This window comes from Microcaecilia unicolor, chromosome 2 (genome assembly GCF_901765095.1).
Source record: "Microcaecilia unicolor chromosome 2, aMicUni1.1, whole genome shotgun sequence".
Lineage (NCBI taxonomy): Eukaryota > Metazoa > Chordata > Amphibia > Gymnophiona > Siphonopidae > Microcaecilia > Microcaecilia unicolor.
In genome coordinates this window covers 420,478,300-420,493,832 of record NC_044032.1, presented here as the reverse complement: position 1 = coordinate 420,493,832, position 15,533 = coordinate 420,478,300, and the positions used below count along the sequence as shown (strand labels likewise).

The window sequence follows — 15,533 nt, the reverse complement described above, 5'->3', positions numbered from 1 at the left end:
TTAGTTCACTGTTTCCAGGTTTTTTGGGGGGGTTGTTTTTTGGTCAAATGTCCACTTTTTTGGTTTGTTTGTTTGTTTGTTTTTGGGGGGTCCAATTTTCCGGTATGGGGGTCTGATGGGAGAGAAGGTAGTGGGCAGTGTCTCTACAAGTCTGGTCCGATTTCTGAAACCTTTGTATATGAGAGCAGTCACTTACAACAGATTGTAGTTTGGGTGGTTTCCAAGCAGCGGGAGCTGTAGCCAGCGTGCGGTCGCCCTAAGCTCCCACTGTTGAGGGCTAGTTCCTCTTTGTGGCCAGTGCTCAGGGTGAATGCAGCCATTGGGGTCAGATCATTTTTCCCTTCTGGTTCACTTTGGCCACTGCTGTGTCTATGGCTGGTTCCTCTCAGTGACGGCAAGCGCTCCTCGGTGTCTTATCACCACAAACTCGGTGCTCAGAGTGGGTGAGGACACAGGGATGGGTCTCGTAGGGTTTTGCCTTCTGCCGGTCCTCATCCTCCAGATGATCCTCCTTAACTGTGGTGCAGGCAGCTCTGAAGCCTGCCCAAACTTGTGGGTCGCTCACCTCCTTTGTGGATCCCAGCGCCTCGTGGTCATCGCGCTCGGGTGCAGGCTGGGCACTCGCAATGCCCTTTACACTCAGGGGCTTCTTCTGCATCAGGTCAGTAGGGCTCTCTCAGCCTCGTCCAGTGGTTTTGGTTCGGGTGCAAGTCGGCATGGTCTCCAAGGAGGGTACCATGGTGTCTCCCATTCAGAGGTCTTCACTGTGTTGAAACCGCTGTCTGCGTGGCTCTGAGCTGCTACGTTTCCATTCATGAAACAAGAGGGTGGCAATGTTGGTTGTTCCCAGGGCTGGGGAAGGCTCTACTCAGCTGAGATAGCCCAATTGTGCAACGGAGCTCTTGCGGGTGCGTCTTATTCAGACTCCATCTTGATCAAGAAACATTTTACACTGCAGTTCATCCAAATAGCAAGGAGGCATGTTGTGGGCATGTTTTGAGCGTGACTAGGGGGACAAAAAGTAGGACATCCAACAGCAGTTTTCAAACAGGAAAAAACGTTGATGCGTAAAAAAGGATGTTTTTATCTAGACCTGTTTCAGTCATGTCCAAGTTACAAAAAGTTGCTCTAATTGAGCATCTGACCACTGGAGGGATTAAAGTATGACCCATCCTTAATCCCCCATTGGTTGAAGTCCTTCTTCCTCTCCCCTGAAAGTGAAACCAGAAAGGAAAACCATCCTCTCAGCAGCAGGTATTTTGGCCATTGTGAACAAAGCAGCAAGTAGGCCAGAGGAGTAGACTAGTGGTAAATACAGTGGACTCTAAAGCAAGGGACTCAGGTTCAAATTCCACTGTAGTTCTATTAACCTTTTTTTCCTGGGGCTCCCTCCGGGAGCAGAAAAATACTGTACCTAAACATATATGACACCCTGCAAGCCTGAAGGTTATTGAAGTGATGTACATTCAGGTACAATAAGCATCACATTTATTTAAAAAAAAAAAGGGGGGGATCACATTTACAAAAAAAAACAGTTTCAGTGGGATTCAAACCTTTGTCCCTAGGTTTACAGTTCACTGCATTACTCACTAGGCTACTCCTCTGTTCTGTAAGGATATATATGTGGCTATTTACATAAGAATGCTGCCAGACAGATGACCCTGTACCTTTTTTTCCACATTTATAGTTTGTAAAATGGTTGTTCAGGATGGACATCTCACACATTTTTAAACAGGAAGTCTAGACATCTTTCCAATTTGAACATTGTTGTGAGATGGATGGAGTTTTTTTGGACGTTAGGAACAGGACGTCCCAATCCTGACTGGAACGTTCTTTCGAAAATGCCCCTCCGCGTATATTCCACTTGTCTTCCCTCTCTGCACACAATACTGTCCCTAAAAAAGATAGAGGGTGGGGGGTGCCAACCAAGTCAGCAGTTTGATAGGTTTATCATTTCCCTAGCTCCTTACCTCCCATATTCCCACCAACACACACACACATGTACTACAACCTTATTGCAACATTTTGTTTTTATATTTAGAGCTTAATTTTGTGCCTACATGACAAGTCCAAATATTTTGTAAAATAGGCTCCCAGATACTAGTGCACAAACCGCGACGCCTCTGAAGGAGGTGTAAATGTGTGTGGGTGTCCTCTATGCATGTACAGACATTTTATAAAATACATACATCACACCATGTCTCTGTTCCACCCAAACTACAACTCAGGGAACAACTACGTGCAGATGATGGAAAAGCAGACACTTTCCATGCACGTACTTTTCACAAACACATGAAGTCACCTGAAGTCTATAAAAGCCCTTTCCTGGGTGTAAAACAGGCTGTACATGCAGAAAAAGCTTCACAAAATGACCCCTATAAAGTATTAAGTTATGTACAGCCTGTGCCTCTCTTGCAGCACTAAACAATCATGGTACAAACCAGGCAGGTTGTCAATTGCTTTTACAGTTAGAAAACTCTGGCATTTTTGACAGTTCCGAAGGTCACAGACTCAGTCCTCAGATACATTTTTCTCTAGATATCTCACGCATGTTCCTGGGTTCTGTGAATTGAGCTGTCAGATGGGTGATAGTTGCTAAGAGCTCGCAGATACAGAGGCCAGGGCTGGGGGAGAGGCAAGCTGTAAGCTCTCTGGCATATTTAACTCAGAGCAGGAGCCTGTCCAATCTCTTCTGCATTCAGCGGGGTGGTGTGGCTGACAGATTCTCCCAAAACCTCCTGCACTAAAGAGTCCAGAAACAACGAAAATGAGCACCACTGGCAAAGTAAGGAGTCTCTCAACACTAACCATTCTTTCTCTGCTTTACACAGGAAATGCATAGTAGCTGGACAGAGATAGATAGATGGGTGCAGTATTCCACGACATCCAGATGAAATGAAAAAGTACCAAAAGGGACATCTTCAGTATAGCTTATTGTTACTTATTATACTGCTCTGACTGGGCAGAGAAGAACACTGTACAGACCACAAAGCAAAACTTTTGGGGGGAAAAAAAGGAAAAAGTAACTTTCCCCATAACAAGGAAATGGCAATATATTCCATAAAAGTGCATATTTAGAAACAGGTATGTTTCTTTTTGTGCATTCTATGTGTTCTTTGGAGACAAAAGGTTTGCTTTAAACATAAAGGCTGCTCCTTGTGATCTTGGGCTAGTCACTTAACCCTCCATTGCCTCAGATACAAATTTAGATTGTGAGCCCTCCTGGGACAGAGAAATATCCAGTGTACCTGAATGTAACTCACCTTGAGCTACTACTGAAAAAGGTGTGAGCAAAAAATCTAAAAATAAATAAATAAAGGCTGATTTTATGCATGGATCACATATTGTAAATGACTTAAGAACAGTAGCAGTGAGATTAAAACTCAGCTGATATGGGGGCTGGTTTTTTTTTTTTCCTCTTTCAATGGTTCATAAGTCAGTCAACTTAATGGTTTATTCTTTTGTTCACACTCCTGAGCTGCTGGTGCTAAGCATTCAGGACCAGCTCAGCCATTAGGCAGGGCTGGGCAGTCACCTAGGGTGACAGTTTTTAAGGGGCAGCAAAGAGCAGCAGCCGTCAAAGCAAAGCAATAGTTCCTGACAGCCACTCTACCTCAAAGAACCAACAAGAGTGGGTAAACACATATGTTCAAAGCAAAGTTTAATATTTAAAAGTATGATTTCCAACTATGCATTTTTACAACCTTGTTGTGGGAGGGGTGATGTTGGAATGATCTTGGCCGTTGAGTTTAATTATCAAAATCTCAGGGGGTGGGCGGGTAAAGCTGAAAGTTTGTCTAGGGCACCCTGTAAGCATTTTATTAGCCTGCAATTCTGGAGTGCTGGAGAAATACCAATGATTTACCACTTTCTTTTGTGCATATTCAAAGTTTTCTTGGTTTTGTTTAGGAGGGGAGGGGGAGGGGGAGGGGTTGTCTTTCCACTGAAACAAGAGTGAATAACATGCACAAAAGGAAGCTGCAGAAAACTCTTCAAAAGCCCAATTATGCAAGTATGTTGCGCTCCCAAAGATAAGGACACAAACCGGGTTTTATAGCAAACAGACTTATCCTGCAGTGAAATCAAGCTGAATTTCTATGTAGTCAATGTTTCTTATGATTTATTTCTTCCCCTGATTCAGAGCTGGGGTGATTGAAATGTGGCAAGGCAGGATGCAGGCTGCATCTTGTGTGCACAAGAATGGCTGTGTCCATTGTAGACTATGCCAAGATATAAAATGCTATGATATTTTTTCTTGGTTTCTATTTCTTTTATATTTTCCAGTTTGCAATTTTATTGTACCCTACTATTTGGGGGAGACTGTAGAGCACCATGATCTTCAATAACTTGGTTTCCCATCATTTCTCCATAGTTTCTCGGAATGTGCACAGTGCAAAAAGTTTTGGTTTAGTTTAACTTCATTTGGGGGGGTTTCCCAATTTTTGTACTTTTTCCAGTTTCTTTCACACATCTGTTTAATGTGCACTGATAGACTTATCATGCATTAAATTACTACTACTACTTATCATTTCTATAGCGCTACTAGACGTACGCAGTGCTGTACACTGAACATGTAAGAGACGGTCCCTGCTCAACCAAACTTACAATCTAATCAAGACAGGCAAACAGAACAAATAAGGGATAATAAGGGAATTAATTAAGGTGGGAATTATAAAACAGAGATGGGTACTAAACAAGTAAATAGGAGTTAGGAGTTAAAAGCAGCCTCAAAAAGATGAGCTTTTAACCTAGATTTGAAGATAGCCAGAGCTGGAGCTTGACATACTGATTCAGGCATTCTATTCCAGACATATGGTGTAGCAAGATAAAAGGAATGGAGTCTGGAGTTGGCAGTGGAGGAGAAGGGTACAGATAAGAGAGATTTACCCATGAAAGTTCCTGGGGAGGAGTGTAGGGAGAGATAAGAGTGGAGAGGTACTGAGGAGCTGCAGACTGAATGCACTTGTAAGTCAATAAGAGAAGTCTTAATTGTTTGTGCAGCGCTGCGTAAGCCTTGTAGCGCTATAGAAATGCTAAATAGTAGTAGTAGTATGTGGAAACAGATAGGGAGCCAATAAAGTGACTTAAGGAGAGGGCTAATATGAGCATAGTGACACTGGCGGAATATAAGTTGTGCAGCAGAATTTTTAACAGATTGAAGAGAGAGATGGCTTAGTGGGAGACCTGTGAGAAGCAAATTGCAGCAGTCAAAGTGAGAGCTGATAAGAGTGTGAATAAGGGTTTTGGTAGTGTGCTCAGAAAGAAAGGGGCGAATTTTGGTGATGTTATATAGAAAGAAAGGTTTTAGCAGTCTGTTGGATATGTGAAGAGAAAGAGAGAGAGGTGTCAAAGATGACCCCAAGGTTAGGAGCTTATGAGACAGGGAGGATGAGACTGTTATCCGCACAGACAGAGAATGGAGGAAGAGGAGAGGTGGGTTTTGGGGTAAAGATAAGAAGCTCATTCTTGGCCTTGTTTAGTTTCAGATGATAGTGAGACATCCAGGCAGCAATGTCAGACAGGCAGGCTGAGACATGGGCATGGATTCCTACTGAATTTTCTGGTGTGGAGAGGTAGATCTGGGAATCATCAGCATAAAGGTGATACTGAAAACCATGGGAGGAGATCAGAGCACCAAGAGAAGAAGTATAGATGGAGAAAAGAAGAGGTCCCAAGACAGAGCACTGAGGTACACCAACTGATAGTGGGATAGAAGTGGAGGAGACTCCACCAGAGCATACACTAAAAGTGTGATGGCAGGGATAAAAAGAAAACCAAGAAAGAACAGAACCCCTGAAATCCAAGTGAGAACAGTGAATCAAAGAGTAGGTGGTGATCAACAGTGTCAAAAGCAGCAGATAGATCGAGAAAGATGAGGATAGAATAGAGTCCTTTAGATCTGGCCAGGAACAGGTCATTGGAGACTTTAGCAAGGGCTCTTTCAGTTGAATGTAGAGGGTGAAAGCCAGCTTGAAGTGGATCAAGTATAGCTTGAGATGAAAGAAAGTCAAGACAACGGCGGTGAACAGCACATTCAAGGATCTTGGATAGGAAAGGGAGGAGGGAGATGGAACGATAGCTGGAAGGGCAGGTAGGGTCCAATGAAAGTATTTTGAGGAGTGGTGTAACTATGGCATGTTTGAAAGCATCAGGAACAGTTGCACTGGAAAGTGAAAGATTGAGGATATGACAGATAGAAGGGATGCCAGTAGGAGAGATAGTGCTGAGTAGATGGGTAGGAATAGGATCAGAGGAACAGGTAGTCAATTTGGAAGAGGAAAAATGAGCAGTTTCCTCTTCAGTGATTTTAGAAAAGGAAGAAAAGGAGGCAGGGGCTGAAGGAGGGTTGACAGAATGGACTGGGGAAAGGAAAGGTGGAGGTGACTTGGTTGAGAACTCAAGGTTAATCTTGTGAACCTTATCATGAAAGTACTCAGCCATAGTCTGGGGAGAAAGTGACAAAGGGGCTGGAGGTGAAGGCACTTTAAGGAGAGAGTTCAGTGTGGCAAAGAGACATTGAAGGTTTGAGCCAAGAGAGCTTGTCAAGTGGATGTAGTAGTCCTGTGTGGGAAGTAAAAGAGCAGACTGGAAGGAGGTCGGCAAGAATTTGAAATATATTAAGTCATCATGGGCACAGGAATGTAGGTAACGAATTGTAGAGGTCAGCCAAGGCTGGGGTTTGGTACGCCTTACAGAACGGTGAAAGAGAGAAGCAAGGGTATCCAGAGCAGAGCAGAGAATAGTATTATAGGAAGAGGCAGCCTTATTAACAGACTTGGATAACACAGTGGTTGAGAAGAGGGATGAAACACTGGTGGAGAGAGTGAAGGCTCTTTGGCAAAAAAAAACCCTTCTATAATGTCCACATCAGCTCTTATTAATACACCACTGCAGAGGCTTTAAAATTGGTTCTTCAAAAGGACATTGTTTAATTTTTATCTATTGCATAAGCAATCTGAACTTTTTAAGTTTTTTTGTTTGCATAAGAAGGTAACAGTTCTACTTTCAAATTTGCTTAGAAATGACCTTCTAATGAAGAGTAAAACTGCATGAAGCTTCTCTCTCTCTGCCTGCCTCCCTCCCCCTCCTCTCGAATCAACACTGCAAGTCTGCATCCTAGGAATATATATATACAGCACATTAGCACATTACAAGTCAGTGCCGCTCTTATATCCTTTCACAAGAGCGCTCTCCCTGTAAGCCATGTGGGCTATATTGCTAAAACAAATGAAAATGGGGTGACCTGTTATTACTTTTTTTCTTTTTTAAGATACAACTTTATTCTGTAGAAATTTAAAAACATAAATGAAATACTGAAAATGCAGCAGATGAAAACCATATGGCCTATCCAGTCTGTCTGTCCATCCATACCATCTAATATCCCTTTCTCTCCCTTACAGATCCTATCTACTTATCTCAAGCTTTCTTGAATTCAGTTAGTCTTCATCTCCACCACCTTCACCTGGAGGCCATTCCATGAATTTACCACCCTTTCTGTGAAGAAGTACTTGCTTAAATGACTCCCAAGTCCATTCCCTTTCACTTCATTCTATGCCCCCTAATTCCAGAGCTTTCTTTATTATTCAATGATTTGAGGGGAAAGGGGTTAGCAACCATTTTGGATGAGTTCTTTTACCAATGGTGTCATGCCACTAAGATGGAGCTGTCATGTTAGGAGATTTTAGCCTAATCCTGCATTTCTGACTTCATCTTAAGGCATTATGGGACCTGCAACACTAATCTTAATTATTAGAAATATTGATTACAAATACCCCAGTGCTTGGGATTAAAGCTGAAATCCAGGACTGTCCAAATGTCTCCCTCCTGGACCTGGGGAACTTGCTAGTGGAGTCAAGGAACCCCCTCAATGAAATAGGAACTTTATGATGGTCCCATGCTAAAATCCAAGACGAGACGGTAGGGTCCTCCATCATTCAATCTCAATTCAGCTTCTTTACCTCCCCCCTCTCCCTCCCCCCCCCCCCCCCCCCCCCCCCCCACCGACATAAAGTAGCCTTGATTGTGGCACAAAAATACAACTTCCTCTGGGTGGGGAAATCCCCTCACCATATTCCTGTTGAGATCCAAAGTCTTTTCACTTTACTCTGGTAAATTCCTGCCACTGTCAAACTGCCTAACTGAAATGCCCTTCACTTTATGAGTAAGATGTTGCCATTGCCAGAATGATCAAAACCTTGCTGATCTCATGCATCACGGTAGCAGCATTTTTCAGTGAACAGTGCGCTGGTAGTGTGTTTAAGTGCCAACATGATGGCCTTCATAACAAGTGTCACTGACACCTGGCACAGTGGAAGGATTCCTCCTGGATGTCACAACAGAGCTCTTCTTATTTAGCAAATAATCAGAGACTCCGTCACATGCAACCAAAAATGGTTTACAAAACAGATTAATCCTGTTGGATTATTTGTAGTAAATAATTAGCAGATTTTATACACACAGCTTCAGCTTTAGAAATGTTAATTTCTTTTCTTCATCTCTCTCATACACCCCAGAATAATTCACTGCTGAGTCACTTTAAAGTTGAAGTAACAAAACATCTGTTTACTCACAGTTTGTAGTTAGATTATATTCAGACAGGTTTATATATACATAATACTATACATTTGGATTATCAGCTCTTTCCATGTGCTTAGATGGTAATGGATGCTCACACCACCATAGATCCTCTCAGCTAGGAGAGATCATGAGCTCCATGTGCTGTGTCTAACCCCCACAGGAAGTTGCATAGCTGTGACCTCTCTAAACAATTCACATCAGAGGTCACAGAGTAATCACAGAGAAAAAATTGGTGACAGGCAATGCATGTAAAATACAATACATTATTCCAACAAACCCCTTCTCATGCATAACTGTCATGCAATTATTAATTCACACAAAGTCCAAGCTTTATACGCAGATTCTCAAAACGTTCTCTGGGTAACGGTTTGGTCATGATGTCAGCTGTCATCTCACTGGTGTGACAATAGTGTAGACTGATGACCCCTTCTTTCGCCAACTCTCGCACGTTGTGGTATTTCGTTGCGATGTGCTTGGTGCGTGACTGAACCTTGTCATTCTGTGACAGTCGGATGCAGCTCTGATTATCTTCCATTATCTGGATTGGTCTCTGCTCAGCTATTCCAAAATCCAGCAAAAGTTTTTCAATCCACATCAGTTCTCTGCATGCTTCTGATATGGCCACATATTCAGCTTCTGTAGAAGACAGACTCACAATACTTTGTTTATGACTGGCCCAAGAAATTTTTACATTTCCATACATAAACACATATCCACTTGTGGATTTATAATCAGAATGATCCCCTGCCCAATCTGAATCACAGTAACATATTAGTTTTGGATTACTATTGGCTGAAATCTTTAATTTACAATCAATGGTACCTTTTAAATACCTTACCATCCTTTTAACTGCAGTCCAATCTGATTTGGTAGGTGAGCTGACCCTTCTGCTCAAAATTCCTACTGCATTTGCTATATCAGCCCTGTATGTGGTAGTCAGATATAAAAGCTTACCTATGGCTGATCTATATTGGATGTTATCTGGTAAAGGTTCTCTTACTGTTTCATCCTTCAGAAAATCAGTGATCATGGGAGTGCTTACAACTTGGGCATCTTGCATACCTAAACTTTCAATAAGCTCATTTATTTTCTGCTTCTGGCTTAGAAGATAAGAACCATCATTTTGTTTCTCAATTTCTATACCAAGATAGTATGACACATTACCAAGTTCTTTTATCTCAACATTGAGGTTTAAATATTTTACAATGTCCTTGTACTCTTGCTCACTTTCGCTTGCAATGAGCAGATCATCAACAAAAGCTAAAATGTATGCATATTGTCCATTTCTGCACCTAGTGTACAAGCATTTATCTGCTTCACCTTGCTTAAATCCTAAATTTGTCAATATTTCATGCAATTTGTCATTCCAACATTTTGCACTTTGCTTTAATCCATAAAGACCTTTGTTTAATTTACACACTAGCTGTCTTTGTTTTGTATTTATGAAACCTGTTGGCTGTTCCATGTACAAGTCTTCAGTTATATCTCCATGAAGAAACGCTGTTTTCACATCAATGTGGTTGACTTGCATGCCTTTTGAGACTGCAATGCTCAGAAGTGTTCTAATTGTCGTGTGTTTCACTACAGGTGCAAACACTTCATCAAAATCTTCTCCATATTTTTGAAGATATCCCTTTGCGACTAATCTGGCTTTATACCTTTCCACTTTTCCTTGTGCATTCCTTTTTAACTTGAATACCCATTTGCATCCTATAGCTTTCTTGCCAGGAGGTAATTTTGTAAGAATCCAAGTATTATTTTTATCCAATGCATCAATTTCTTCTTGTGCAGCTTTATGCCATTCAGCAGCTTCTTCTGCTGGCATTTTCTCAATCTCATCCCATGTTAAGGGCTCTTGAGCTTCTGCTGACTTTGTTAGGTAAGACAGTCTTGGGGGTGGAACACCTTTGTTTTCCCTGGATGAGCGTCTGACAACAGGTTGGTCTGACCTTTCCGCATCCTCTAAATATGAGAGTCCTTCTCCAATTGATTCCCCTTCTCCAACTGTACTGTCTCCTGCAATGATCCTTTCTGTGTCTGCTTCCTCTGCCTGTTCCTCGTTAGATACAGATGAGTTGCTTTCAGACATCTGCCTTGGTATGGCATTTATATACACTGGCATGTCTATTATGGTTCTAGTTTCATATTCTGGATGATAAGGCTCATCTGGGATAATCCAGCCTTTATCAACCCTTTTGTTTTCATCAAAATATGTAACATGTCTTATGCCAACAATGCCAGTTTTCAGATTCAAAATTCTATATCCTTTGTGTCCTGGAGCATAGCCAACTAAAATGCCCCTTTCTGTTGTGGAATCCAGCTTATGCCTTCTTTGCTTTGGTACATGAGCATATGCTGTACTTCCAAATGTTCTTATGTGTGACAGGTTTGGCTTCCTACCATGCCATGTCTCATGTGGTGTGCGCTCAGCGCCTTTAGTTGGCATTCTGTTTTGTAGGTACACTGCTGTGAGAATGGCTTCCCCCCATAGTCTTTTAGAGAGATTGCTATCTGACAGCATACACCTGGTCATTTCCACAAGTGACCTAAATTTTCTCTCTGCAACAGAATTTTGCTCTGGTGTATAAGCTACTGTTGTGATATGCTGAATGCCTTCTTGTTCTAGAAATGTGCGCATGCTTTGTGAAGTGAACTCACCACCATTGTCGGTCTGAAGAACCTTTGGTTTTCTTTCAAATTTATTGCTCACCATGGCTACGTATTTCTTCAGCATGTCTGTGACTTGACTTTTTTCTTTCAGCAAATAGGCCACACAATATCTAGAGAAATCATCCAAGAATATTAGCACAAATCTGTTATTTCCCAATGATGGGATATTAAACGGTCCACATAAGTCACTGTGTATTAAGTCCAGTACTTTATTACTCCTATTTCCTGTGTATGCAGGAAATGAGGGTCTTACACCTTTTTGAGTAACACAGTCTATGCATTTCTCCATTTTACCAGTATCTGCACGTATCTGAATGCCGGTGGCTAGTTGCTTACTGTAAAGATCCTGGATCACCTTAAAATCACGATGTCCCAGGCGGCGGTGCCAGATTTCCAGACTACATTTACCATCATTCTTCCTTACTTGCGCCAGATGTGAGGCTTCACCTGAAATGCTCAGTTTATAAATATCATTATGCATAAAAGCTTCAGCATACACTTCATCATTTTTAGAGATTGTGCACTTACTGTTTTCAAAATGAATCGCAAATCCCTTCTTATCTAATGTAGATACACTAAGCATATTGCAAACTGCTTGGGGAATATACAAGACATCACTTACAGGAATTTCTTTAACTTCATTAGACACTTTGCATTTTAAGAATCCAATGCCTTTTGCTTGGATCTGAGTAGTCCCTGCATTTGCAGTTTTAAGAATACCTTCTTCTGGACTCATTTCCTGAAAGAAATCCTTACAATTGGTTAAATGGCATGTGCTCCCCGAATCCAAAATCCAAGTACTTTCATTTGAATTATTATTTACCATAGTCAAAGATTTTTCTGCCATTAGAAAGCTCTTATGTTTATTATTGTCCTTCATACATTTTCTGCTTGGAAAATTCTTTAGTTCCATTGGCTTAGGTGAGCTAGAGGGAGTGTTTTGTGTTTCCTTACACCATTTAGATACATGTCCCTCCTTTCCACATGAGTAGCAAATCAGCTTGCCCTTGGGTGGAGTTTTCCCATAGCTCCGCCTTCCTCTGTTCTTTGCCAAGAAATTTGTTTCATTTCTCTCTGACTTGCTTTGAGAACACTTCTCCTCAGAATCATTAATTATGCATTCCTGCCTCAGTTTTGATGCTGCCTGTTCAAAAGATTGCCCTTCAATGGCTTCATTTACAGACCTAAAAACATCAAACTTCTTTGATAGTGAGGTAAAAAGAAATGCTCTTTTCAATGCATCACACATGGGAATTCCAGAAAGTTCTAACTTTTGAAATGAAGACATAAGATGCATAATGTGATCATTACACTTACTTTTATCCCTTAATTTGGTTTCATTCAACTCTGCCAACCAAATTGGTTGCTGCTTTGCATATGTAGTTGCATACATAGTTCTCAGTTTATATAAAATGTTGTTTGCTGTATCTTTTTCCTCCACTAATATGGCTTGTTTCTCTGAGAGAGCTTCCAAAAACATGCACTTCACATAATAGTTTGCATTGTCCCATTCAGCCATATTTTCATCTGTTCTGTTTTGGTCTAAGCATATACTTAATTTCTTTGCTTGAAGGAGACATATGAATCTTAGTTCCCACTGCTGATAATTAAATTCAGTTAATTTAGGCACCTTGAGAGAGTGGAAAAATGGTGAATTTCCTCCCTCAGCCATTTTCTTAGCCTTCTGTTTGGTGTGTGGGGGGGAGAGAGAGACAGACTGAATCTTTCTTTTAAAACTTAAGAGAAAAAAATGTGGCTTTTTTACTGCCTGGTAATATTTCTCCCTTTTTCAATTCCTGGGCTCTGGGCCCATAACCCTTTTGTTGGATTATTTGTAGTAAATAATTAGCAGATTTTATACACACAGCTTCAGCTTTAGAAATGTTAATTTCTTTTCTTCATCTCTCTCATACACCCCAGAATAATTCACTGCTGAGTCACTTTAAAGTTGAAGTAACAAAACATCTGTTTACTCACAGTTTGTAGTTAGATTATATTCAGACAGGCTTATATATACATAATACTATACATTTGGATTATCAGCTCTTTCCATGTGCTTAGATGGTAATGGATGCTCACACCACCATAGATCCTCTCAGCTAGGAGAGATCATGAGCTCCATGTGCTGTGTCTAACCCCCACAGGAAGTTGCATAGCTGTGACCTCTCTAAACAATTCACATCAGAGGTCACAGAGTAATCACAGAGAAAAAATTGGTGACAGGCAATGCATGTAAAATACAATACATTATTCCAACAAATCCAGCTACAGTTGCAGAACTGAAAACTGAACTCAAGTCTGTACAGAACTATATTGTTCACCGGGAAACACCTAAAAGTCCTCTAAGTAAGATAAGTACTGTGCAAGCAAAGCATCCTTTAAGCCAGGGGTTCTTAACCAGTGGTGCAGGAAGGGGTTGAATGGGGTGCAGAGAACGTTGCCCATTTTACAAGGGGAATACATATTGATCTTTAAAAATGTAAACATCAGCATTTACACCTGCCTTGAGGCAAACATAAGTGCTTGCTGGAAAGGTCAGCATAAAGGCAGAGGCCAGCTCTGCCACCCAATACCCCCTATCCCCCCACTCCCAGCAACTGATCCCCCCAGCAACCAAATCCCATGGCATCTGATCCTCTCTTAGCATCCAATCCCCCACCCAACATATAGAACCCCTCCTCAATGACCACCAAGCAGACCTTACTCACCCCCACCCCTTGATCCCCCTACCTCCGCTCTTACCAGTGTACCATGGTCCCTGGTGTCTAGTGAGAGCAGGAGTGATATCCAGTCACTCCTGCTCCTCCATGTTCCAGGTTCAAAATGGCACCTGCAGTCCCCAGTGGCAATCTTGCAGTACTACTGCTAGAGGTTCAGGCTGCATATTGCGCTTATTTGGCAGCCTGACCTCTAGCAGTAGTACTAGGTCTATAAACTAGTAGTACTAGGACTATTACTAAATCTAGTCGCAGGCATTTACACCAAGTTTTACGTGGAGTAAATTCCTGCGACTAGATTTAGTCACACAGATAGGCCCTAGACGTATTCTATAAACCGTGCCTTTTTATGACACCATATATAGAATCTAGCCCTATGTCTGGCTGGTTGTTCCTACTTCCTCCACCCTAAGTCTGCCTTGGCACTGTTAGGATAGGTCCCTCTGAAAATGCACAGAAGCTGCTAAACCTGTAAGTCCCTTTGAACACTTACCCAAGTGTAAATGGCCTCATGGAGTGTTAAAAATTATACTGGTTAATGTGACCCACATAATGTACAAAGTTAACTATACCTCTGCCTGTCAGAGCCAACTTAAATAATTGTTCAACATTTCCACAACTGTGCGAGCATAGTGACTTGCATTTCTTTGTCCTTCATTTTCACCCGATTCTTAAATCTAAACTTTACTCCTCCCCAAATATAAAACAGAAGAGTGTCATCACTAATCCCTGGGAGCGAAGCCAAGTATTATTCATGCTTTCAAAGCAACGACAGAAGTTTGGAAGGCAGTTGCATCTCTCTGCCACCGGAGGTCACTGGAGTATTGTACCTGAGCATGGAAAGGGCACTCAGGATATTGGGATGAGGGCTCTTTTGAGGAAATACTGGAGATGAAGTGGAAGCCTTTGCACAGTAGCAAAAACAGGTTTACATAACAAGGGGTCTGACATTTGGAATTCATTGGTTACATATATTGTTGAAATTTAAGTTCTCTACTGTGTGTACAAAAAATGTTTTCTTAAATACCTACAGTCTAGCTTACACAATGCTGTAAAAAGCCATCCATTGAAGAGGCCAGAGTAAAGATGTAGGGCTCCATGTTCACTCAATATTATTTTCTGTGTATACTAATGTAGGTGAGAAAATCATGCTCAGGAGGGATGTACATTTTAAAAACATGTTTCAGAATAAATCAATCCCAAAACAAAAAAGATACCTTTCCTACCAAAATCCTTCCGTTGCAACAAAAGAATGTGTGGGGTATGAGAAAAGCCAATTTTATTGTTTTATAGCTCCCCGGGCACTGTTTATAGTCCAACTAGCAGTGGAGTTTCCAAACACCACAGAGACTGTATTAAGATGGCAGGATCCCAGCAGCTTATTGTTAACAAGCCAGCGGGCTGAAAAGAGACACAATTAGGACACTGCAAAATAATTGCTAATAAGAACAACTTTGGAAAGAAACTTTGAGGATAATTTGAAAAGGCAGAGCTATTATGTGTTATGTTATGTTACAACTTATAATAACCCCCTCTTAAATGGGTAAATCATTTCCTTGATCAATTTTT

The 15,533-nt window shown here is 41.4% G+C and overlaps 1 protein-coding gene across 1 annotated transcript in view; it reads left to right on the top strand.

Annotated features, from left to right (window-relative positions):
- Positions 1-2,673: 2,673 nt before the first annotated feature.
- The window catches only part of LOC115461127 (alcohol dehydrogenase 4-like), a gene marked incomplete at its 3' end in the record, with an annotated part of 39,749 nt that continues 26,889 nt past the window's right edge, over positions 2,674-15,533 (top strand). Inside the window, 1 exon segment of the mRNA XM_030190723.1 lies at positions 2,674-2,785. Coding sequence (XP_030046583.1) covers positions 2,768-2,785 — 18 coding nt within the window.